Below are 23,327 nucleotides of genomic sequence, written 5' to 3' on the forward strand. Positions count from 1 at the left end.
CCAACCCAAGGGCCAACATTCTGTTAAATCTGGCCCTGGACACTGAATCTGACCCTTTGACCTACATACTGTGGAAATATGAGTATCCTCTTTTTACTGCATCCTAAATGTTTTATTTAAGATGCAATTTAAGATGGTATTATTGCTAGCACCATCAAATTAATCTTTTAATAAAACCACTTAGATTTGTAAGGCACAAAAATGTTTACTGTCCCTCAGGTGGAGGAGTGTGAAGTGAATCTTCCGGCTGGTAGCCCTCTAACCGCTGCAACAGGATCTCAGAGTAGCCTGGTGAGTAGTACCTGCAAAAACACAAACGCATCAGAAACGAACCGGGCAATATTGTGTTGTTAAAAAAAGCATTGGCTTTTTTAACTGAGTCTAGTTTGAACCAAATGGGCACACTGGTGGTCGTGTTATCAGAGCTGCACCTGACTATCTCCTCAGGGAAGCAGCTGTTGATGGCGTTGATGTATTCCTGCAGAGCGGAGCCCGGCTCTGCGTCAATCTCTTGGACTTTCTTCAGTCCGCCGCTGGTCACAAACAAACGACGGGCCTTGCTGTCATGGGGAAGCACCTGTTGAGAATCAGAGAGACACGCGTTTTATTTCAGTCGCCAAGCGCGCGAGAAGCAAAGACTTGTCGGAGCGTTTGGAGATGCCCTCCTCACCTTGCTGAACTGGCAGACGACGTGTTTGAGGATGTTGCTGGGAGCGTCGTAGAGCAGCGGCTCCAGAGCCGGGACGTGGGTACACTTCTGTAGGATGTTCTTCAGCGCCTTCTTGCTCTGAAACATTCAACAGGGTTCCTATGCGTTTCCAACAGCGAGATTCAGGCATTTTCAATGTATGTTTTCAAACATTTCCAGCACTGTTTTCTAGAGGTAAAAACAATAAAAATGAACTAAAAGATGATTTTAATTCACTATTATATGACATTAGTTATTGACTGTTAGTATGTCTTGCGGTTGCATTCGATATTTTACAGCAGGGACATGGTAAAGTAAAATATAAAAATTATTTATGTCTTGCGTAAAATAATTTTGGCAATTCTAGCTCACCCAAAACAAGAGAAGCTTAGTCTGATTTGACTTCAGACATGGAGGGAAAAATATCTGTCTTTTCATTAGGTGCATGAAAATACCTGGATTTGACTGTGAACAAGGTTTTAAAATTTAGCCGTTTGATAAAACGTTAGATTCCACTTTATTACAAAACTGTGCAGCTTGAACATCAAACACTTTCAAGGACTTTCATGCTCATTTAAAACTTTGAAAACACATAATTGAAATTCAAGCATTTTCAAGCACCCATACAAACCCTGTTTAATTTGACTTTATCCTGATTACAACACGATGCGCCAAAAGTGACCTGAAATATCACGACTGCATGTGTTCGTTCTGAATTGGCGGCCAGAACAATCCTTGCACTTCCTACCTTGGCCTGCAAATCCTCTGAGCTGCTGGCGTCCATGTAGAGCTCCAGCAGCTTGGGCAGCAGGTTTGCTGAGGCCACCACCTTGGCATGCTCAGGGGTGTGATGACCTATCTGATCTATTGACCACACTGTGGCTGACTTGATGTGCTGCTCATGCTCCTCTGAGAGGCACAGGGCCAGCTGGGGCACCCCCTGCAGGACAGGAAGGCACACATCAGAAGGAGTCCAGCGAACTATGGCCTACGATCTCATAAAAAAAATATTCATAGTACCCTCTAAAAATCTACTTTATGTAAAGCTTACAACTTGGGGACGCAAAAGATTAGCCTACTTACAATAAATTGTTCATTATTGGTTTGTTAGACTAAAATTAGTTCTAACTAATAACTAATAATGTCTGCTTAGACCTTCTTAGCATTGCAGTTAGGCCACCATCCAGCAGACATTACTGCTTGTCGTTAAGCAGAGCCAGTTGATACAGGAATAAAGATGGCGGAGCCATACAAGAAAGGGAAAGAGAGTCCAGTGTGGGATGCTACATGCACTTTATTTGGTTCTGTTTTGAAATATAAACACTCGACAAGCTCTTTAAGTTTCACGTCATTAGCACTCATTCAGTTGAGTTGCATGGTAAAGCAGCGTTAGCTTCTCAACCAAAAATTATTGACGTGCTAAAGAGGCGAGGATGTGATCACAGAAAAGCGGAGGAGATAATGGAGAAAAATTGTAACATGATGGGTTACAATCATGTAACCCATGATTGTAAAGTTTCAAATGTCAAACTTTGACATTTGAAGAAATGTCAAAGTTCTGACATTTCTTCAGAAGAACATCTCTCCTGTTCATGGGGAGCTAAGTGTTTCACATATTTTATTATTTCCATCTTTTATTTTTCTACTCTGCAATGTCAGCATTCCTGTTTTGTTACATTTTATAAATATGTCGTGAGTTTGATAATGTAAGAAAACTACATTTTCTCACATTATCATCAAAACATCTGATGTTTACATAATAACACAAAATAATGTTAAAATTTAATGATGAATTTTTAAGAATTCATCATATTATAAAAAAATGCAGCACTTTATGTTATGCAAGGACAATTGGCCTTCTTGATAAAAGAGAAAACTCAGATTTTTAAGAAAATGGTTGCTTGTAATTCAACTTAGATGACGTCATTAATCGATAACTTGCACCTTATTGCAACTACAAACCTCGGTTTATTTTATTGGAACTTTATGTTGAGTGCATGCCACATTTTTCATATTTTTAGTTATGAAAGTAAAAATAATTGAAAGTTCTGAACTGCTGTGAAGTGGTCAGGAAAAATAAACTGAAGTTATGTTTCAAAATAAAAACGCCAAGGGTTATTACCACTTTTGAATGTCTCTGCACATGCAGGGTATGTATTTATGGTTTTAATATCCGCGTTACAACAGAAGATGATCCCACCTTACAGAGAATGACAGCCATGGCGAGGCTTTCATTGTGAGCAGCCACGTATCCCAGCATCATGATCCCCGGGAGCCGCAGCTGTCCATGGCTCTCTCCCAGGTAGTCGATCACCTTTGACAGCCCACCGCAGTTCACAATCAGCTGGGACAGCTGCAGAAAAACACACACACACACACACACACACACTTCATTCAGTGAGTCCACCTTCTTGGTGACCTGGAAGCGTGAGCGTGCAGTACCTCAGGCGTTTGTTTCGCCACCTCCCTCATCAGGGTCGCAACGTTCTTCCTGACGTAATCATCCGGATCTTTGAGGGAGACGAAGGCGGCGGGGAAGACCTCGGCCTCGATCACCATCTCGGCCAGGCTGATGGAGTGTTTGCTGATTTGGCTGAGGGCGGAGAACACCTGCCTCTGAATGGAGACAACCAGACCCCAGAAAAGCTTCAGAGAAAACTGGCGGTTTTGAAGCTCAGACATCGTTTCTCTCTGGAAAACTGCAGCATCGACGTTAAAACTGCATTGAAACATTAAGCTTATTTCAAACTGAGTTTTTTTTTTTTTTTTTTGCATATCCGTAAAGGTTACTCTGAGTTTGATTAAAATGATTAAGAATAAAAACTTGAATCCCCCCAAAATAGATGTTTTTATATTTTTTAAAATCATATTTTGTATTTTTATAGATTTTTTGATTGTCCCAAACCACAAAAGAAAAGTGACTTTTTATTTCATAATGCTAAGAATCTCTAAGCATATACATACACACACATATGTATAAATTAAATCAAAATAAAAATATATTTTATGTTCAACAACAACTTATCCTTTAAATTATAATATACGGTATATTTTTCAAAAGTGCCACCTCACTTTTTCAAATATAAACAACAATGCCTACATTTAATTTAATGATAAAATTGAATTCACTTCTTCTTAATTTCATTTTTTATGATAAATGATTTCATGATATAATTAAGAGATTATTGCTGATTATTATATTTGGAGATTTTTTTTTTTTTAATGACAGGAAATTTTCAAATTGGCTTTTTTTTGGCACAGAATATGTCTATTCAGTTTCAAATAAATTTGTATTTAAATTAATCTGCATTGTTATATTTTTTTAATATATGATGTCTTGTTACTAAGATACGGTTTCTCAGTGTTTTGATTTTTCTAACCCTTTCATCAGTCAGCAGGCTCACCTTGAGCTTGGCGTCCCGGCTGAGGATCATCTGTGCCAGGTGTGCGATGGCGCCGTTGTCCACCACGGTCTGGGCCAGCTCTGGCGTGTGCTTGCAGATGTCGCTGAGCGTGGAGGCCACGATGCGTTTGAGGGCCATCTCGGGCTCCAAGAGACACAACACCAGCAGGGGGGTCGCTCCTGCTTCCACCACCGCCTGGGACAGAGCTGCATGGTGACACGGAGAGGTCGTGGACACAAAAATGGGATATTGATAAACCAGTTTTTTTTTTCTGTTTAGAGTTCCTTTAAAAAAACAAACAAAAGCGATCCAAATGAGCGTTTCCGAAATCTAATATAAGAACAAATCACTGCCTCCATCGTCACAAAAACAAAGCAGCTGTAAATCAGAGCAGCTCTCCAGGCCTACATGCATTGTGTCGTGCGATGCAGCCCAGAGCCCAGGCGGAGGCCTCCTTCACCCCGGGGTCAAACTCCTCCAGGCAGAGAACCAGAGCGTCGACCCCCCCGCAGCTCACTACTGCCTGGGCCAGGTCAGGAGAGTGTTTGGACACGGCGCGCAAAACAAACGCTGCTGCCTTCTTATAAAACCTCTGCACACAAAAACACAGAAAAAGTGCACACATCAACTGCTGAGATAAGAGAGGAACTTTTTTTTTTTATTAGAATCAATTTGGACTTCTTTTTTTTTTTTTTTTAAAGTAAACAATCTATTTAACCAGTTAAGTTTACCCTTGAAATAGCTTCTTTTTTTTTCTTTTACTCAGTTAAGAGACGGGTTCTACTTCACGTTACTTTTTAATTGTATTCTGATATGTCATTATTTAATGACGTCACTGAAATAAAAACTAAACTATGTTTATTGTATACATCATTTCTGCTTTCATTATTTCTGAAGATATTGAGCAAATCTTTGTAACACTTTAACAAACTGGCATCAACAGGAAAACTGAATTTGAATGTCTTGTAATTTCACTCGACTTCCTGCGTGTGATTGGATATGAAACTGAAACTAAATCTGACTGGTGGCATACTTTGAGATCACAGTTGTTGAGTATTGTTGCTGTAAACCAAAGAAACTTGAACAGGACTGTGTGTGAAATTAAAAAGGAATGAGTCACTTTAAAAAAATTGCAGTATGTTTGAGTGATTTTCTTTCCCACTCCTGAGTCAGTTTGAGCTTAGAAGCTTAAATTTAACATTTTGGGTTTAAAACATCGACCTTCACTCGCCTTTTGAAAACAAGAAGAAAATGTGGCCTCTATAAGCCAACTCCTTGAGAAGACAAAGAGCTCGCTGCTCTCCTGGTGAAGAGCGCTGAGGTTTTGAAGTAGCCCCAAGGGCAATTTGCCAAAAAAAAAAAAAAAAAACATGATCAAATTCAGAGGTTTTGACCCCGACTTTACAACTCCTGCAGTGTCATCCAGAATCTGACTATGTTTTTGCTCTTTACACTCTTCCAAAGCTGATATTACAAGAAGTTAGCACTAAGGAATGAATCCAGGAGCAGAGATGCTAACGTTTTGCGAGGCCAGAGAATGGACCAGCTGGGGCAGGATGTCCTCTTTCACCACAGCTTCTGCCAGATTGTCACTTTGATCCGCCAGGCGACCCAGAGCCAAAGCCGCCGTCTGCTGGATGCTCGGGACCGTGTCCAGCATCAGGGACCTGAGCATGGGCATCACTCCTGCAGAAGAGCGGAGGACACACTATGAAAATTTATTTTTATGGTCATATTAAAACAAACGTAATTTCATTAAAGAGTAGTGTCTTGTAAATAAAATATTCAGTGACAATTAAATGCAAAAAAAAAAGACTATTTTCATTGCAAATTCTGTTGAAACATGCTAATGGTTTGTCACTGCAAGGGGGGGAAACGTAACATGTAATGTTATATGGGTTGTTTCCATGGGTTGTAATATGAATTAAAACATAAACATAGTATATATAAAGATTTATTACAAGAGTTGTGACTGAGAAACTTAAGTTCTGGAATGAGAACTTTAGTTTAGCAACAGTGCTCAAACTTAAGCTGAGCCTAACTGAGGAGGACCTTCAGTTCTGATTGCCAGGAAAAGGATTTGTTTGCCACCTTGTTAAAACAGATTTCAGAAATTTATTACATACTATTTCTGCAATGTTTTATGCTTTAATCACATTTTTATGTTTTTTTTGGGGGGAGGGGGGGATTGATGGGGGTGGTAGTTTGATTCATTTAAATGAGCAAAATTGCCTTTAATTGGTTGATTTTATTTAATTTCCCTTTGGGATCAATAAAGTAGTTTTGAATTTGAATAAACTAGAATTTAAAAAATGAATGATGAATTCAGCCAATTCGTTTTAGCAGCTAAACTTGGATACATAGAAATGTTTATTTGAATAGATACATGGCATGGGATTTTTGGGGGGATTTTATTGGTTAAAATATAACAATTTATTTTATGGATGGAAATTAACACTGGAATCCGTGACAGATGATAATATTGCTGTATTTCTGTGTCCTACCTGCATTATGGAGGATTTCAGAGTTTTGTGGTCTGGTCGCCAAATCAGCAACGGTTTGCACAAACTGCAACCTGGACTTCTGGTACTGCTCAAAAACTACAGAGCACAAAATAAACAGGGAGTCGGTCTAATCACCTTCAAGCTAAACTTGGGTCAATGTGAAGTAAAAACCACCCACGGATCTCACCTTGAATAATCAGTCGATGACTCATTATGTCAAAGAGAATTAAAAAAAAATCTACGTTATTTTAAAGACTATTTCCTAAAATATGTAGTCACTGGAGCCAACAAAAGAAAAACTAATTCTAATCCAGGTTTTCAAGCAGCGTTTTTGAACGGAGCTGGGTTTAGCTGTATTATTGTTTTGAGTTGCCGTAGCAACACGTAGGAAGTGGAATGAGCCTTGTTCAGGCCAAAGATCGTTTATTTAAAGAAGATGACTTACTCTGGTTCGCTAGCTCCCCGGGAGATTGCGTCATCAGTAAATCCCTTCAGAGTGATGCCTCTTTTTATTCCTGCGATGTTTCAGCTGAGTATGTGTCGCAAGCGGGCGACCCGCTTTGAGCGGAAGTGGGTTCCTGCAAGCGGTTTTTGGCCGCAGATTTGACCCGCTGACTACGTTTTTAAATGTCTGAAAAGCCGAGCTGAAGCACCGCGGTAACTACAGGAACCTTCGAGATGAAACAAGGGACTTTCTGATTTTGTATCACATTGTCTGCAGCGTCCTCATAATATGGAGAATATTCTAAATTTCTTATATACCTCCAAACTGACTGAAATGAAAAACCAAAACGTCAAATAAAAATGTATGTGTACTTTGTTGAATAACTTTTGCCGGACATTTCTCAAATAATCTTATTTATTTATTTATTTATTTATTCATTTATTTATTTATAAAATCAATAAACATAAGAGCACTGTAATTCTAATGATAATCCTATTCACTTTTACGATAATTCTTTTTTAAAGGAAATGTTTATATTCAGGGCAAGAATTTCATTTTATTTATTTTTTTTATCCAACATTACCATTTTAGTTTTATTTGTTCCTCTATAGTAGTGATATATGACTCTTTAGATTTCAGAGTGTATTAGTATTATAAAGTAGATTGCCTATACGAATTTTGAAGCTGCAAATCAAATCCCGGGATAATACGTCACCAAAATATTTTATAAAAATTCCATGACATTTTTAATATATTGTATGACTTTGTATATTCCTCTAGAAACACATGAATTGCTTCCCATATTTGTGAGACGTAAAAACAAGCCAAGAAAGTTCCAGAGTACTGGATGAGGTGTTGGATAGAGATTTTTGTAACTCAAAAAGCCGCTAAATGTTGAAGGGTTTTAAAGTTTATCGCACCCCGGAAAATCTGTCAATACATACAGAGGTAAAGGAAAATGACAAAATGTTTAGATACATAAAACGCTGAGAAAATTATGTCCAGTAACGACAGAAAACATGGTGTCATTCTGGTATCTCATAATTGATCTACAGAGATGTGTTATTATAGAACGGAACATCTTTATAGTTCCGTGCGCAAGTTTTTATACCAAAAAAGTATAATGTAGCTATTTTATTCGAGCGCATATTAATTATTTATCATTTCTTATTTGGTCGCTGTTTTTATTTATTTCTTCAGGCAGTGATCTCGCTGTTCTATGCTTCAAAAATAAAAATTTAAAAGTCCTTATCGAGCAAATTTAATATTAGTATTATATATATATATATATATATATATATATATATATATATATATATATATATATATATATATATATATATATATATATATATATATATATATATATATATATATATATATATATATATATATATATATAACAGGAAATAATAAATCAAATATTCACAACCTTTACCATATGTTTCTACAACTTGAATACAATACAGTCCACCTGTGGTAAATGCAGTTGATTGGACTTCATTTTGAAAGGCGCAGGTCTGCCAAAGTCCCACAGTTAACAAAGCGGAAGTGTCGAACATATTAAAAAGCATTTGGCTCGAGACTTCCCAATAGGAATGTCTTCAGGCACAAAGGTGAGGAAGGATACAAAAATATGTATGCTGCTTTAAAGCTCCCAGTGAGCTGGCTACTGTCTAAATTGAGCGATGGGGGAGGAATAAACTTATTCCGGGGGAGGTGACCAAGAACACGATGGCTATCAGAGCTCCAGGGTTCCGGCTGCGCTGAGGAAAGGTCTGTGTGGGGAGGTCGGAGCCTGGGAACTGCTTTGCTAATGCATTTTTGTTTTGAACAGAATAAACCTACCTTACTGCTGCAAAACACCCTGGGTCCTCGTCTGCTGGTTCCTTTTACCCATTAAACAACGCAGAGTACATACAACAAATGAGTCAGATGATGGCGGCTACAGTGGTAAATGTGCACATTTGTGCTTCATGCACATTTGCCCATATTTGTCTTTCGTTTTGTTTATTATGGGTAAAAAAAACAAAGCCTCACCATGACTCAATACTGAAATTGGGTGACAGTCTGGCAACGAGAAGGATCTTCTTCCTTCTCGCTGCAAGGCAACAGTGCTACCAACTGCACCGCAGCCCCTTATTATTATTATTCACCTATTTTCACATATATAAAAGCAACATATCGTAACTACCTTAAGCTTAATTGTGGAAACATACTTAAATTTAATTAAAAAAATATCTTATCCTTTAATAGAAATTTTTGTCCTAATAAAAACACATTATGTACAGTAAATATATTTGTATTGATTTCTGTGATGAAAAACTTGCGTCATATAACACGGAACTAAAAATCTGACCTCTTTCTCAATCTAAGGTTGCCGCAACATTTTTCCTATCACAAATAAGTTTTTCGAAGACTTGGATTTTTCTAACTTGAGTGTATTTGAATAAATAAATAAATAAATAAATAAATAAATAAACCTTACCTGAAAGCTTCTTTTATTTCATTAAGCCAAATTTCTAGAAAAAGTGAAATAGTACAAAGTACAATGATTTACACGAAGCTTTATTTTAAAAATGCAGTTAATTTTCACCGTGTCAAATGTCAGATTATGTCACAGTATCATTCGGAAAGTTCAACGAATCAACTCTCACAAGTGCCAATCATCAGCAAGTTCAACAACAAATGGCGCTGCGCAGAAATAACGAGGAAAAATAGAAAGTGTCTGGTTTTATCCGTGTTTCCAGAATCCAAGAAGCAGATCCAGGACACTGAAGTGAATTGGAACGTCTGCCATGTAGCGCGTCCGGAAGCCATTTGCGGCATCCTCATCATGCTGAACGTAGGCTTCATGCAACTTATTCAGTCTCCATCAGTCCAGACGCAGCTGCTCTCCTCTGAAGCGGAACCTGTTCCACATTAACACGAGGAGCCTGGAGAGATGGATCTCAGACCGAATCTGTCCTGGGAGATCCAGCGCGAGCATCAGTCCGTGTCTCTCGTCGTAGTTCAGATGGACTCGGAACCGAGAACCGGTGATAGTCCAGAGTGTCATGTTCTGTGCAGAAGCGTTGATTCTCGCTCTCTCTCCGTCCATCATGTGCCGAGTTTCAAGTTAGGAACTGCTGATTGCTCCCTTTAATATTTGTAATTTGTAGAGAGAATGGAGTCACGTACCCTGGCAGCAGGAAACTTTGGAGTCCACACAAAGTTTCCTGCCGGCCTTTTATTTATTTCGATCTCAGCAGCCGAGGTAGTTTTTCATCCAACTACCTCGGCTGCTTTCCGTCACCAACTCCAGAAAGCATCAAATCCTCACAAGGACACGGAGCTGACAGGAGTCCGAGTGTCTTGACGTTAGAGCAGTCTAACCCCGCCTTTCACCGTCTAACCGCCTTTCACCGTCTAAGTCTAACCCCGCCTTTCACTTTCCAGGATGGGGAAGAGGGCTGCCTCTTCCCCCGTACTCCCATCCTGACTCACCAGGGAAAGAAGAGACTTTGCCAATTGTGCTAGAGTGCAAACTCAGGTCATTTGTCATTTACAAACTCCCAGTCCCACTTATTTTTGACACAAATGGAACCCCATACATATTTCCGGGGTGGGGTTCACGCCCGGCTTGCTCTGTTTTTGTGTTGCTTTTTTTTTTTTTTGGGGAGTCTTTCTTTGCACATCCTCCCAATTTATAAATTATGGATCTGGTTAACTGGTCTACCAATGCAATTGATACAATTTTCTCAAAAAAGAAGACTGGCCACAGGAGAGCCCTCTTGTCCTACGTGGACACACCCGACTGGATAGATTCACCCTGGATTTATTCATGATAACAGGATTTATGTTGTTGGGAGCAGGTGGATAGGCTTATCGACAAATTTGTGACGGATTTGGCCGAGCTACCGATGACTCAAAAGCTCACTGGCGGGATGGAATCAGTGGATGATCTATATAAGAGATATGCCGGTGAAAGATTCTAGGATAGACAGAAATTTTAAGTATGTCCCATGTGGCCTTCTGGCTATCTCGAATCTCCTGGAATTTATATAAACAAACTGCTCCTTCCCATTTCCTCACCTTCCCGAAGTCACCCGTGGGATTTTATGGCTGAACTCTTAATGACTCGCTCTTGATATTTCCACCTTTATCAGAGACTTTATTTGGAAGAACAGGCTGTAACAGACTGCAAGCTGGTCACAGTCCCTGACCTCAACGCGTTTGTCAGCATGTTTTTGCCTTTCTATATGTGCCGTATCCTATGTTGTCTTTTCATCCTACTTAACAGTTATTATTTAGAAACTGTGGAGTACTCACTTTTAACCCAGAAAAAGAATTAGATTAGTCACTCTTTAGCTTTTTTTTTTTTTTTTTTTAGAAACTGTAGAGTACTCACTATTTAGACCAATTTTCTACTTCTTGGATTAATTTTTAGATTATTAAGCAGAGAGACTCCTATTATTGCAACCAAAAATAATAATGAAATGAACTTAGAATAAATAAATAAATAAATAAAATCTTCCAGGACAGGAACACTTAGTTTTTTTTATTATTACTTATAAACTGTGGAGTACCCATTTTTTTTTTTTACAAATTTACAGCACACTTAGAAAGCCCAGAGAATACTTACTTATACTTTTCCAGCAACCCAGAATAAGAAAATATAAGTAAGAGAGAATAAGTATCCAAGATACTTATACTTATTTAGCAACCCAGAACAGGGATGAGAACAAACTTAGGATCCAGAAAAACCTCCTTAGCAATACATGTTTTAGATTCTTATTCTTCCAACACAGAAAAGGAATTAGACCAGAGGATACTTACTTAAACTTATCTAGCAACCCTGAATAAGAGTATCTAGTTTATATACTTTGGATCAGCATTATTAGACTACTTTTTAGACTCCTGTTCTTCCAACCCAGAAATGCAATTAGGCCAGAGGATACTGAGCAACCCTGAACAGGAGCACCTAGTTTATACTTTAGATCAACAGTAGATTACTTTTCTTCTTAACTTTGCTTTGTTATTTTGTTTGTATTTACGTTTAATTCCTGTAAAACACTTTGTATTCCCCTGTTGCTGAAAATGTGCTATATAAATAAAATAAAATAAAATAAAATAACCTCACACCAAAGGCCTTCAAAAATCTGGCACCGTCTGCCTGCCTGAGTGCTGAATATAGCTGCTGGTGAACAGCTGAACCTGATTGCACTGCAGCGCGATATCATGGGCATGATTGGGGAGGTGAGAGCTATGGAGGAAAACAGAGCAGGCAGACTGGCGAGAATCATGACAGAAAGACTTCAGAGGTGGGAAGCCAAAGATCTCTGCAAAATATGAGCTAATGTTTATGCAATTTTGAGTATAATTACTCAACATTTTTTATACGTCACTGTTTACATCTGTATTGTTTCTTTTGCATTAATAAACATGATTATTTCATTTGAAAAGTCGAGCTAAAAGCTTGTTCACTTTTAACTCCTCCAGAGAGTGAGGAGCTACTTCATAAGCCAAAAATAAAACCCAATAAGTTCCGCGGTGACGTATTGGAACCGCAGGTTCGGTTTGAAAGAACCGAACCTGCTGCGTACCTGTATTAATCATTTTTGTATTTCGATTCTATTGTATTATTTTATTTATTTATTTATTTATTTTTGTCTGTCGTGCAAATCCATGTTTAAGGAGAAAAACAGAATAAAAGGTGTGCGTTTTCTGCATAAGTGTAAAATGTTTTTATTTAGATGTTTTATACTGTGCAACAGTAACAATACGGTAAGTTGTTCATACAATTGAGCGATACAAATACAGAAAACAGAGACATGAAAACATTTGTCATGAAATGAAGCCAAGTCCTTCCTTTAGAACAAAGGGCAGTTAGAGAATAACACCATGGCTGATTAAATATGCACTTTGTCTCTATTTACACGCGGAAACCTTTAAAAGACGTGAAGGATGAAGAGTCCAGCTACAAGGAAGGGTGTCTTTTCTTTTGTTTTCCAGTAAAAGGCAGAAATGCTTTTATTTTTCTCCCATTGATGCTTCCCGCTTCAGAAACTCCTGATGTCCAAAAACTCTAGAAAAGGGACGGACATGCCCGAACCCTGAAGCCTCTTCCTGAACAGAAAAGTCACAATGAGCATGCGCATTAAACTGTGCTTCAAAGTATCCCAACACACATGAATTAATCATGAGAAACACCTTTAATTTGAAGAGACATAAAACAAAATCTAAGTGTCACCTTCAGTCACTCCTGTAAAATAAAGATGTAGCTTTTAAAAGGGAGAGACATGTTATCCAACTTTCTTCTTCTTCTTTCCCTCCTCCCCTTCCAACATTTTCCTTCCAGACTAAATTTCCCATCTCATCCTTCTTTTTTTTTATCTTGAAATGTCTCTGATTCCACTACGTTTAAACTTACAAATGATGCCATAATATTTAGAACGACGAATGGAGACAGAAAGAGAGAGAACATTGTCTACACAGTGGGACTACGTTGGCATGGAAAATGTAGGAGCTGAGCGGGAGTCTGGCGTTGGCAGGTCGGCTCCGGAGCCCCGCGTCATCCGGACGAAGTCGCCGAGCCGTTCAAGGACATCTTCCGCGGCTTGCCGCCGCTGCCGCCCCCGCTGCCGCCGCTGAACTGGCTGAAGGACCGGCTCGGGGTCTGAGCTCCTGCCGCGGCAGAGACAGCAGCTGAACTTCCGTTCACGGTGCTGCTGCTATTGTTGCCCGGGCCGTGAGGGAGCTGAGGGTGCGGGGACTGCGCGGGGGTTCCGGGGCTTGGCAGGGACGAGGAGGTGGAGGGAGCCCCGACGGGACTCCCTGCTTTGTCGCTGGCAGAGTCGCTCTCCGGACCGGACCTGCTGGCATTGTTCTGACCCTCCTGCTGGGGGTGGCTCACCTTCATTTTCTTACAGTTGGGTCGGACCCGGTACTTCAGAGGTAAGGGTCCGTTCTGTGCAGGGAGTTGAGGAGAAAATGAAACCTAAAAATAAATTACCAGGAGTGCATCGTTTACATAAAAAACATGGTTATTTTTCTTTTAGTTGTTTATTTTATTTTAAATAAAACTTCGGAAGCACTTACCAAAAAGTGTTAATCAAAATTGCATGTTCAAAACATGGATCTTTCAGCAGATTATCTAAATATTTTTTCCAAAAATTCTTAATTTCTTATCAAACATAAATAAATGAATTTCTATAAAGTCACATAGGCACGATATACCACGATTTGTGGTATATTTAGAATTTTATTTGCATAAGTCAGATTTCTCCCTCTGATCGTTTGTTTTGTATTTCTTCAAATACAGATATATAAATATAAATATATATATATATATATATATATATATATATATATATATATATATATATATATATATACACACACACACACACTTCAAAACAGTCTATGACATGTTATTAATTTATGGAACCCTTTAGTTACATTCTAAAAAATTTTACAAGTTTAAGCTTTCCAAGTAAAAAACCAATATTGGATAAACATCAGCTGCATGTACAAAAATATACACATATTTAGCCTGCAAGGTCCCTATTTTTTTTCTTCTTCAAAATAATTATTTTCTAGATTCTATTTTACATATTTTCCCACCTATCATAAGTTGAGCATTTGATTACATTGCCTAGTTGGTTTTTGTTATCAACTGTTACATTTTTATTTATTTTTTTATTCTCCAAGCATCTTGAATATCCAGATATTTAAAAATCCAGAAAAGATTCTCATTGAATAAATACTACTTTGTGATTAGTGATATCCTCATTTCACAAAGTAGAAAAAAAAAGATTTACATGGCATCTAGACAGCAGTTCAGGAGTTCTGCTGAAGTCAAGGGACAGCTGAGTTTATTTTAAGCAATAATTCAAAAACTAAAATGACAAATAAGTTAGAATTTAGGTTGTAAAACCCAAAATAGATAGTATGTAAAACAAAATCAAAATCAACAAATCCCAGACATTTCAATTTGATATATTTTAGTTAATAGGGGGCGGGGGAAATCTGGACACTTTTCCAAGCATTTCTAAATTTCATCAGAGGGTTGGAAAGCATTTTTTTCCCAGAGTGAGCCTAATCAATAGCACCATAGCTTCTAGTCAAAATATTAATAAATTAAAATAATGTCACAACCAGATTTATACTTTACATCTTCTCCGATAAAACCTTGGCCATAAAAAGGGGGAATAGTTTATTGTTTGTTTGCAGTTAATTATATCTATAAAAATGTGTTAGAATAACAGGATTGGGCATATTCCATTGGATTGGATTATGCCTAAATTTCATTAAAAATGGACAGAAATTTAACTGTCAATATGACATAACTGCCTGTATATTTTAGGACTAACACTTTAATAAGCATGTTGACAACACATCCAAGGACACCACTTACCCTTCTCCAAGTGTAGATATAAGCTATATCCATTAATGTGTAGTAATCTTTGAGAGGCTCGTCTTCATACATGACTTCAACCTGGTCACACAAAATGAATGCAAACAAATTTAATGCAAAAAAACAAAAAAAACAAAGCAAAACAAAACAAAAAAAAAGATTTTTCAATTTGTATTTATATGAAAGTATCAGCTTAAATAAGAAAAATACACAATATAAAAGACCTGATATGTGTTTGGGATGTCCATCTTGCTGCGCAAAAACTTCCTCAGATGCATGACTGTCATGGCGGCTGGACACTGCAAGTACCTCTTGTTAGCCACCTGCAGATATCCATATATAAAGAGTTATTTTGCATCTTGTGCTAAAAGAATTGAAAAAAAAAATTATAAGAAGGTAGCCATTTGGTTGGTCCACCTTAAAAACAGCAAATATTTGCATTGCAGGAACAACATGGCTGCTCCTTTTAACAGGTAGTGTTATTATTATTATTATTATTATTATTATTATTTTGGATATTCTGTGAAGAGAGGTTGTTAAATCAGTGATGCATACCTGATCTTTTGTTTGCTTGTCTTCCACCCCTCCTACAAGTCTAAAAATAAACACACACACACACACTTCCATTACATTCTTGTTGAAGCTAAACTAGTCAACATACAATGCTTCTCAGAATCAGAGTTTTTACCATTTTATTCTCAGCAAGTATGATTTTCTTTTTTGATTTCAAAAATGTAAAAAATAAAAAAATTAAAAAAAAGCAATAGTCATGATTTTGCACTAATTTTTATGTAATTTCCCATGGTAACCAAAAAGGACTCTTTACAAATGACACATTGGACAAAATCCACTGGGTATTATAATAGGTGATATTTGTAAATTGCAAATCTTTTACATTTTAAACAAATACCACTATGTATTCCCTTTATGTATGCAAGTATATGTTAAATACTCGAATATAATAAAATCCAAACAGATTTTTTTTTTCCAGACACCACAAGTGATAAATTACCAACGTAAAAGTAACATTTTGGAGCAATTTAACAGAGAAAGATAATAACCTGCAAATGAACTAAATGTTAAATAGCTTTAATTGTCTTCATGTACTTTCAGAACAAAAGCTCACCTGGTCTGATCAAAGAACTCGATGGAGAGGCTGATGATCTCGTCATCGGTGATAATTCTCTTATCCTCGTCCGCCACCTCTCCACGATCCTCATGTGAACCATTGGAAGCTTTTATAGAGAAAGAAAATGTACAGGTTACAGAGGGAAAAATAAGGAGGACCATTCACACTTTATATAAAAAGGCTGGATCTTTGACTCACCATCTACAGGATGCTCTGCATAAAAGTCTCTCCTTCTTTTCATTTCATCTGCACGAATTCAGGAAGACAAGTCAGTACATCTGTACTTCTCACAGACTCTTAAAGAGAGGAAATGCTACCAGGGTGAGTTACAAGCAACAATTTCACCATTAAACACAGCAAAATGGGATGACTTGTGGAAATAATTTGGGTCTTTTGTAACATTTGTCAACATTATGGAAAGATGTCAACAAATCTGAAGGGGTTTAAAAAAAATCTTTTTTTTTTTTTTTTTTTTTAAAGTGCAAAAACATCACAATTCAAACAAGTTGGACACGTATTGGTTGAGTTTTCTTTACCAATAGCACTTTGCAAGACATCAGACAAGACAAGACATCTTTGATCAGTGTCCATAATTTCTCATTTCACCACAGCACTGAAATCAGAACAGCTTCTAATTGCTTCTTGACTTTGAAATCTCAAAATGTGGCATTTAAAAACTTCACAGCCTTACGAAAAGTGATCCACACCGGAGTATGAATACTGCCTAAATGTTGATATTTGTAGGACTCATTACTCTAGAGCGTTCACAAGCTCCCACTTCTGTAGATTTGTTTTGCACAGTGAAGAGATTCGAATATTCTTACTTTTGAAGAGGCCTGGAACCAGTTTGTACACAATGTCCTGCAGAGTTTTGTCAGATCTGCAGAGAGATTGGAGAAACTCCTGTCATGTTCAAACACAAACTACTGACAACGCTGAATGCGTTGGATGAGCAGACAAATTACAGCCTTTATACATATGACAATGAATGGCTGATTCATCCGCACAAAGGGCAAGTCAAAAAGGAAGAGCTGCAAAACATAATAGCACTTTTCATCTGCGATTAATAGCAAAAAGACACACCCAGGGGCAAAACGTGTCAAGGAAAGCTACTTCAACACAATTCTGTCTCACCTAATGTTGAGCAGGGGTTTTGTTTTATGCACTTGTACATCACAGATGGGACAATATTTGCTCGTTTCCAGGTAGCGCACAATGCACATTTTGCAGACTGCAACAGAGAAAATATCAGTCAGAAAAAAAATGAGGGTGCTAAATCTGGCTGAGGGACAAACAGTGCTTACAAGAGTGGAGGCATTCGATGATGGTGGTTGCGTCTATGAAGTATCCTCCACAGAGGACGCATATGAGGTGAGGGTTGAGCTCGGTGATCTTTATCCTGGTGGTCCGATGCATGTTGGTAGAACTTTACAAAACAAAAAAACAAAAACAAAACAAAAAAAAAGATAGAAAGAAAAAGAAAAATCCTGCATGGGGAGGAAAGAAAAGAGGGAGTGTGTCAGGATGGCTGCTGCAAATGCTATTCGAGTAGAAATGTTGACCATTTGAGGAACAATGACCATTATTGTTAACTACAATTTTAGAAATACTTTTTTAAAAAATATTTTCAAGAGTCACTTCACTGTATAGCCTTTCCATTACGATATTCAAACCAAAACCCCAAAGTATGTTTTAATTGAGTGATTCATCCTCCAAAGTCTTGATGGTCCAGAGCACCATTTGCATGGGAAAAGATGTTTGCTTGACTGTGTTAAATCAACACCATCTTTTATGCTAATTAAAAAATAACCAACCGAAAGGAGAGGGTTTTTTTTCCTTCTGTGGCAGATTGATGGGCAAGTGACATGGCATTCAGTCAGCGAGGAGGCAGTAAAATATCATAAATCAATCAGATTATGGGGAAATCGATGCCACTTTATATGACCGTCATCTAAAGCAGGCATGACAACGAAGCAACGGGGCAGGCAGGATCCAAATGTCGAGGTGATTAAAATTTTGAAAAAGAAAAAAAAAATGACGCGTCAACCTGTCAGCTTTTATCAAATCTAGATGTGTGTGTGTGTTTTTTTTTATGCGATTCGTTGTGTCAAAATTTGCTGTAAATGGTCAAACAGCTGGAGAAGTTACACCTAGTGAGTGTTTGTCACCGATAATAAATCGCACCAATCCAGCAACAAAGCCTTAAATGCCGCTTAACATATAGAAATATAGTTTGCTGAGAAAATGTGGATTCTCAGCCCGAGCGAGGGTTAACCGGGGAGCGATGATTCCAGGCTCCCGCTAGTTGCGTCAGGTGTGCCACACAGGCGGCGAACGGGTGAGAGGGTAAGGGGGGGGGGGCGAAACCTGACCGTTTCTATGGCAACTCCCATTGCTTTGAGCTCGCGTGGCGGCTCGCCAGTGACCAGAACGACTCAGGATGTCGAACCAAAACAAAAAGTCGGCGAGCTGCCGGTGAAGCTGAGCGGGAAGGAGAAGGAAGGAGGGACCGAGAGTCTCTCTCCGTCCCCTCCGCCGCTGGACTGCCAGGCTGCCGACAGCACGGCTGCCATTTTGTAGAGGGGGGGAAAAAAAGAGAAGCTCATATCGGTTCGGCGGGGCTGCGGGGTTTCCTACGAGAGAGAGGGGGCGCATTGAAGCCCCGGATAAACCCGAAGCTTTTGGGCTATAAAGAGCTATAGGCTACGGTGTCCCAGTCGGAGAACGGCTTCGCTTCGAGCAGCAGTGCTTAGCTTCATGGCGTGTGTGCGATAATAAGCACGGTGCAGCAGCAGCAGCAGCAGCAGCAACATGGCCAGACAGCAGAGGCTGCGCCGAAGTTAAACCCGCAAACTGGAACACAGGCTGCATTTGTTCTGCGTCAGAACCAGCCTCAGCCTCTCACACAGCCTGGCCATTACCTTTCAGCGCATATTTGTTTTATAAACAAGTAACTTCACAGAAGTTAGTTGTGGGTAAAGCTCATCGGCAGTGCCGACCCAAGGTCCAATTCAGTCTTAAGAAGAATTTGATTTGGGGGCAACATAGCCACCACAGCACCACCTTTTTTGTTGTTGTTTTTTTTGTTTACTCATTGTGCATATAACTGCACCCAACAGTGAATCTCCTTAATTGACTGTTTGCGTCAGTTTGCTTCTTTTATTTCATACAAAAATACTTGGGATAACTAGTTTGGAAGGTAAAAGCTGTAAATTGTGGAGATGAGGTAAAAAAAAAAAAAGTCACAATGTTTCAATACAGACTTGGTGTTGGGATGGATGTGTCAAATTTAATCAGCCATACTTAGAGGCACAAAGAGGAAAATTACATTAAACTTGTTTCTATTCACTTGCAAACATTTAGAGCATGAAGTGTGATCCCAGCACAGACAGCAAAAATAGAACCAGTTAAAGTGACAGCAAAAAATAAATGACTCTACAACCATAACAAATGAAATCTTAAGCATATATGCATTACTATAATTCAGATTCAGCCATTTTAAGTTCTTTTTAAATAGGCTTTTTGAAATAATACAGGGCATTTATAAGTCGGCTCATTCTTGATCCACTACAAACTGTAAACAAGTTATGACATACATACCCTCCTGAGCTCTAACCAGCAGCTTAGTTTGCTTATACATGGAGCCAGCTCTGTTTTTATACTGCTTACGCTTTAAGACTTTATGCTGGATTGGAGGCAAAACAACACAAATGTAAACTAAATGTCGACATGAACTCCTCAGTTAGCTCCCCGCCCAGAAATAAAAGTTGTCACTAAGTGTATGCAAAGCCAACAGAGGTCATAGTTTTCTGGAAAAAAATAAAATAAAATACATAAAATAAATATAATAAAATAATAAATAAATAAATAAAATACTGGATTTGACTGAGCCAGTCTTGCCCACCATCAGCACCAGGATGCCAGACTGCGCGTCAGACTTCTCTCAAACCGTTTCTGAGGCTCACCAGACCCCTGACAGGGCAAGTTTGGACAGCATCTCGGCTCCAATGGATGCCACAGACCCGCACAATGATGGATAATGTCCGCATATATGCAAGGAGGAGCCTGTTGCGCCATTAATCGATCGCCTGGTGTTTGGACAACTGTTCTCCCTTCTCTGTCCTGTGGGAGCGGGGCTGTTTGCTCCCGTTTATGACATGACTTCGAGTCGACCCCCCCACCCAAAAAAAAAAGTTTATTTCTGAATAAATGGTCCCACTCACAGAGGATCAGTACGAAGATTAGCTCCCAACTGTATCCACCGTTCCGACTCAAATTAATTTACTCAATGCAGCAGTTTATGGAGAGTAAGTCTTAAAAAAAAATCCGCACAAGTCTAGATTTCCAAAAGATTTGACCCAAAGAGATGCTGCTCGTTTGTCCTCAAACGGCACCGTTGGCTGTCACAGCTCAACAGTACTTTGAAATAATAATTGGAACCCAATGAAATGAACAAAAACAGCAGGAAAAACTAAAGCTCGTGTCCGCCGCTGTGACTGGATGTACAAAGTGGAATATACAAAAAATAAAACTAAATGGCAACTTATTGGAGCTTCAGTTCATTTGAACAAAACTTCATGATGTATACCAAGGATGTTAACCTGAAACAACCAACAATTAAAAAATATTCTAGTTTTTTTTCCTCCCTTTCTCATTAAAGCTTTCTTAATGAACACTGATCATTTTTTTCCTCCGCGTGATAGAGGAGACTTGTCAGCATAGCCTAGTGTATAAGACACACCGTGGACATGCAATGAAGCTGGATGAAAGCTGAAAATATTGCACGTCAATAAAATAAAACAAACATCCTGTTCCTGCTACAGTTCGTGTAAATTTAATAGACGCTTTGGCTGCTTTGGAGGACTCAGCCACCTCTTTGTATCCACCCCGACGTCTCGCTCTGCATTTTTTTGCTTTAATTTACTCAAACTTTAACCATCCAATCCAAACAAAACCACCACACAACAGTTGAAAAACACGCACGCTTTCTTATTTTCCAACAATCAACCATCTATCGATCACCGCTAATGAAATAATTAAGACACAAATGAAACGCTTCACCTCCACGGCACGTTTCCGGTAGCCATCCGTGTTAAGTTCAAAAATCCGAAACCGGGTCGAATTCACACAAACGTCGAACGGGACCCGGTTCGGGACCCTTCCACCATCCCACCTCTATAAAATGAAGCCCCTGCGTGGAAATCCGAGCCCACACGGAGCGTTTGAAGCACTTGCTGGCGCTGCCATCTCAGCCGACCCAGCTTGGTTCGCTTCGGCTCTCCCACTTTACATAAATCCAAACGACGCAAAGCAAACCTTAACCGAGACCAGCCTTTAGAGCCAGTTAACCGAGCTCTGTACCACGCGTCCGCCAGCGAGAGTGCGCAATAATTGGCTTTTATGACCGAGAGCTGATCTGTTTTTGCAGGAAGACGGAGGGGGGAAGAAAAGTAGTGCGCATGAGACCCACTGAGCTCCACGTCGGTGATAGAGCTCCACATCCACCGCTGGATCGGATCAGCGCGGAGGGAGAGAGACAGACACACACACACACACACACACACACACACACACAGAGAGAGAGAGAGAGAGAGAAGGTAGAAAAACACAAAAGCACACCGCCTAATCGTCACCTTTCACCGCTGCTAGCTAGAGACGAGACGGAAGGGGACAAACCTGCAGGTTCGGCTGGCGATCGGCGGCTCTCGACGTGGCGGAGACAATGAAAGTTGGGAGGCAGATCAGCAGAAAATGAATAGAAGCCGAGCCGCCATCTTGAAGCAGGGCTGCAGACGCTGTCAGTGGCAGAGAGCGCACGGCGGAGCGCAGCGCATTTCAGATGCGCCAAGGCGAGAAGAGGAAGGGGGGGAGGAGGGGGGGGGAACAAAACTCCTCGTTGCCTCCTGCGCCGTGCGTATCCCGATCCAACGGATCCAAATCCCGCCGCTTCGGTTCCGACAGCCGTCCACTTCTGCACCGATAACTTTGCCTCCAAAATATCCGCTTCGCCTCTAGAGCTGAAACGCAGCGCTCTCTCTCTCTCTCTCCCTCTCTCTCTCCGTGTGTGTGTATGTGCGTGTGCTCCGTGGAAACTGACACAGTCCCCAAAATGGCTTGTAGTTCGACCGCCCCGTGGTCACGTGGTTTCTTTGCTTAAGGGTGCCTTGGAATTACTGTCGGTGTATGAACGTTTGCCCAAAAAAAAAAAAAAAATCTTCTGCGTGGGTGACACGAAACACAACAAAACCAAAAGGTGTGCACATGATAGTGCGTTTCTCTTTCTTTTCCCTCTCTCAAAGCGAAACCACGCAAGACGCTGCGATTTGCGCATAAAACGCGAGCAAGCGGTCGCTTAAAGGCGCAGAGAAATTCGCTGTCGGAGTGGGTTTTTTGTTGTTTTTTTTCCTCCGGGAACGTGATTCCAGAGTTCACCGAATCCACGTTCACGCACTTTTTGACCACTTTGCGCCACAATCGGCGTGCGTAGCACGCGAGCGATTACTTTATAACGCGCCCCAGCCTCGCTGGTGTTAAAAATAACCGCAAAGCACAAGCGGCTGCCCTCATGCAGACTGCTGTGGCAGAAGGCAGCTGCTTTATTAAAGACCGACGCACTAACAAATGGCGTCAAACATTTTTCTCCCCCCCACAGGTTCGCGTAAAAACAATAAAATAAAATAAAACGCACAACCGCGTTCGCTGGAAGCATCTGAAGTCTTGATACTGCTCGCAGCCGGCTGAGCATGGAGGAATTTGGGA

General features: G+C 39.6%; 2 protein-coding genes across 5 annotated transcripts; both read right to left on the reverse strand.

Moving 5' to 3' along the window:
• On the reverse strand, window positions 1-10,517 carry spag6 (sperm associated antigen 6). The gene is made up of 11 exons (XM_088001639.1): window positions 10,461-10,517; window positions 6,597-6,723; window positions 5,612-5,778; window positions 4,501-4,684; window positions 4,093-4,298; window positions 3,131-3,304; window positions 2,889-3,041; window positions 1,437-1,628; window positions 671-787; window positions 432-577; window positions 1-302 (listed from the first exon to the last, which is right to left on the reverse strand). The coding sequence occupies exons 1-11, from the start codon at window positions 10,515-10,517 to the stop codon at window positions 206-208; spliced, it is 1,620 nt and encodes a 539-aa protein (XP_087857765.1). The 3' UTR covers window positions 1-205.
• A 2,226-nt stretch (window positions 10,518-12,743) lies between these two features.
• Window positions 12,744-23,229, reverse strand: bmi1a (BMI1 proto-oncogene, polycomb ring finger a). Of its 4 annotated transcripts, none has more exons than XM_088001211.1 (10): window positions 22,245-23,229; window positions 17,873-17,994; window positions 17,703-17,799; window positions 17,393-17,448; window positions 16,767-16,814; window positions 16,566-16,674; window positions 15,995-16,034; window positions 15,664-15,762; window positions 15,440-15,520; window positions 12,744-14,020 (listed from the first exon to the last, which is right to left on the reverse strand). In XM_088001211.1, exons 2-10 carry the CDS (start codon window positions 17,982-17,984, stop codon window positions 13,595-13,597), a joined length of 1,068 nt encoding a protein of 355 aa, XP_087857337.1. In that variant the 5' UTR covers window positions 17,985-17,994; window positions 22,245-23,229; the 3' UTR covers window positions 12,744-13,594. The 4 variants fall into 4 exon arrangements, with proteins under 4 accessions (XP_087857337.1, XP_087857335.1, XP_087857338.1 ...); XM_088001209.1 differs by having other exon boundaries at window positions 17,873-18,055; window positions 22,245-23,227; XM_088001212.1 differs by having other exon boundaries at window positions 12,744-13,990; window positions 17,873-18,055; window positions 22,245-23,223.
• Window positions 23,230-23,327: the final 98 nt, after the last annotated feature.

The sequence above is a fragment of the Poecilia mexicana genome, unplaced genomic scaffold (assembly GCF_051168715.1).
Source record: "Poecilia mexicana isolate PSO_F unplaced genomic scaffold, ASM5116871v1 scaffold_20, whole genome shotgun sequence".
Classification (NCBI taxonomy): domain Eukaryota; kingdom Metazoa; phylum Chordata; class Actinopteri; order Cyprinodontiformes; family Poeciliidae; genus Poecilia; species Poecilia mexicana.

Bases quoted from the DNA above. Each gene is read 5' to 3' on its own strand.
- spag6 (XM_088001639.1), bottom strand. From the start codon at position 10,517: ATGGGAGTACGGGGGAAGAGGCAGCCCTCTTCCCCATCCTGGAAAGTG. The intron at 788-1,436 runs GTAGGAAGTGCA...TGAATGTTTCAG, and splicing joins CAGAGGATTTGCAGGCCAAG to AGCAAGAAGGCGCTGAAGAA. The intron at 578-670 runs GTGAGGAGGGCA...GATTCTCAACAG, and splicing joins TCGTCTGCCAGTTCAGCAAG to GTGCTTCCCCATGACAGCAA.
- bmi1a (XM_088001211.1), bottom strand. From the start codon at position 17,984: ATGCATCGGACCACCAGGATAAAGATCACCGAGCTCAACCCTCACCTC. The intron at 16,035-16,565 runs GTGAGCTTTTGT...GTTTATTTTTAG, and splicing joins GAGTTCTTTGATCAGACCAG to ACTTGTAGGAGGGGTGGAAG. The intron at 14,021-15,439 runs GTAAGTGGTGTC...ATTTATTTTTAG, and splicing joins ATATCTACACTTGGAGAAGG to GTTTCATTTTCTCCTCAACT.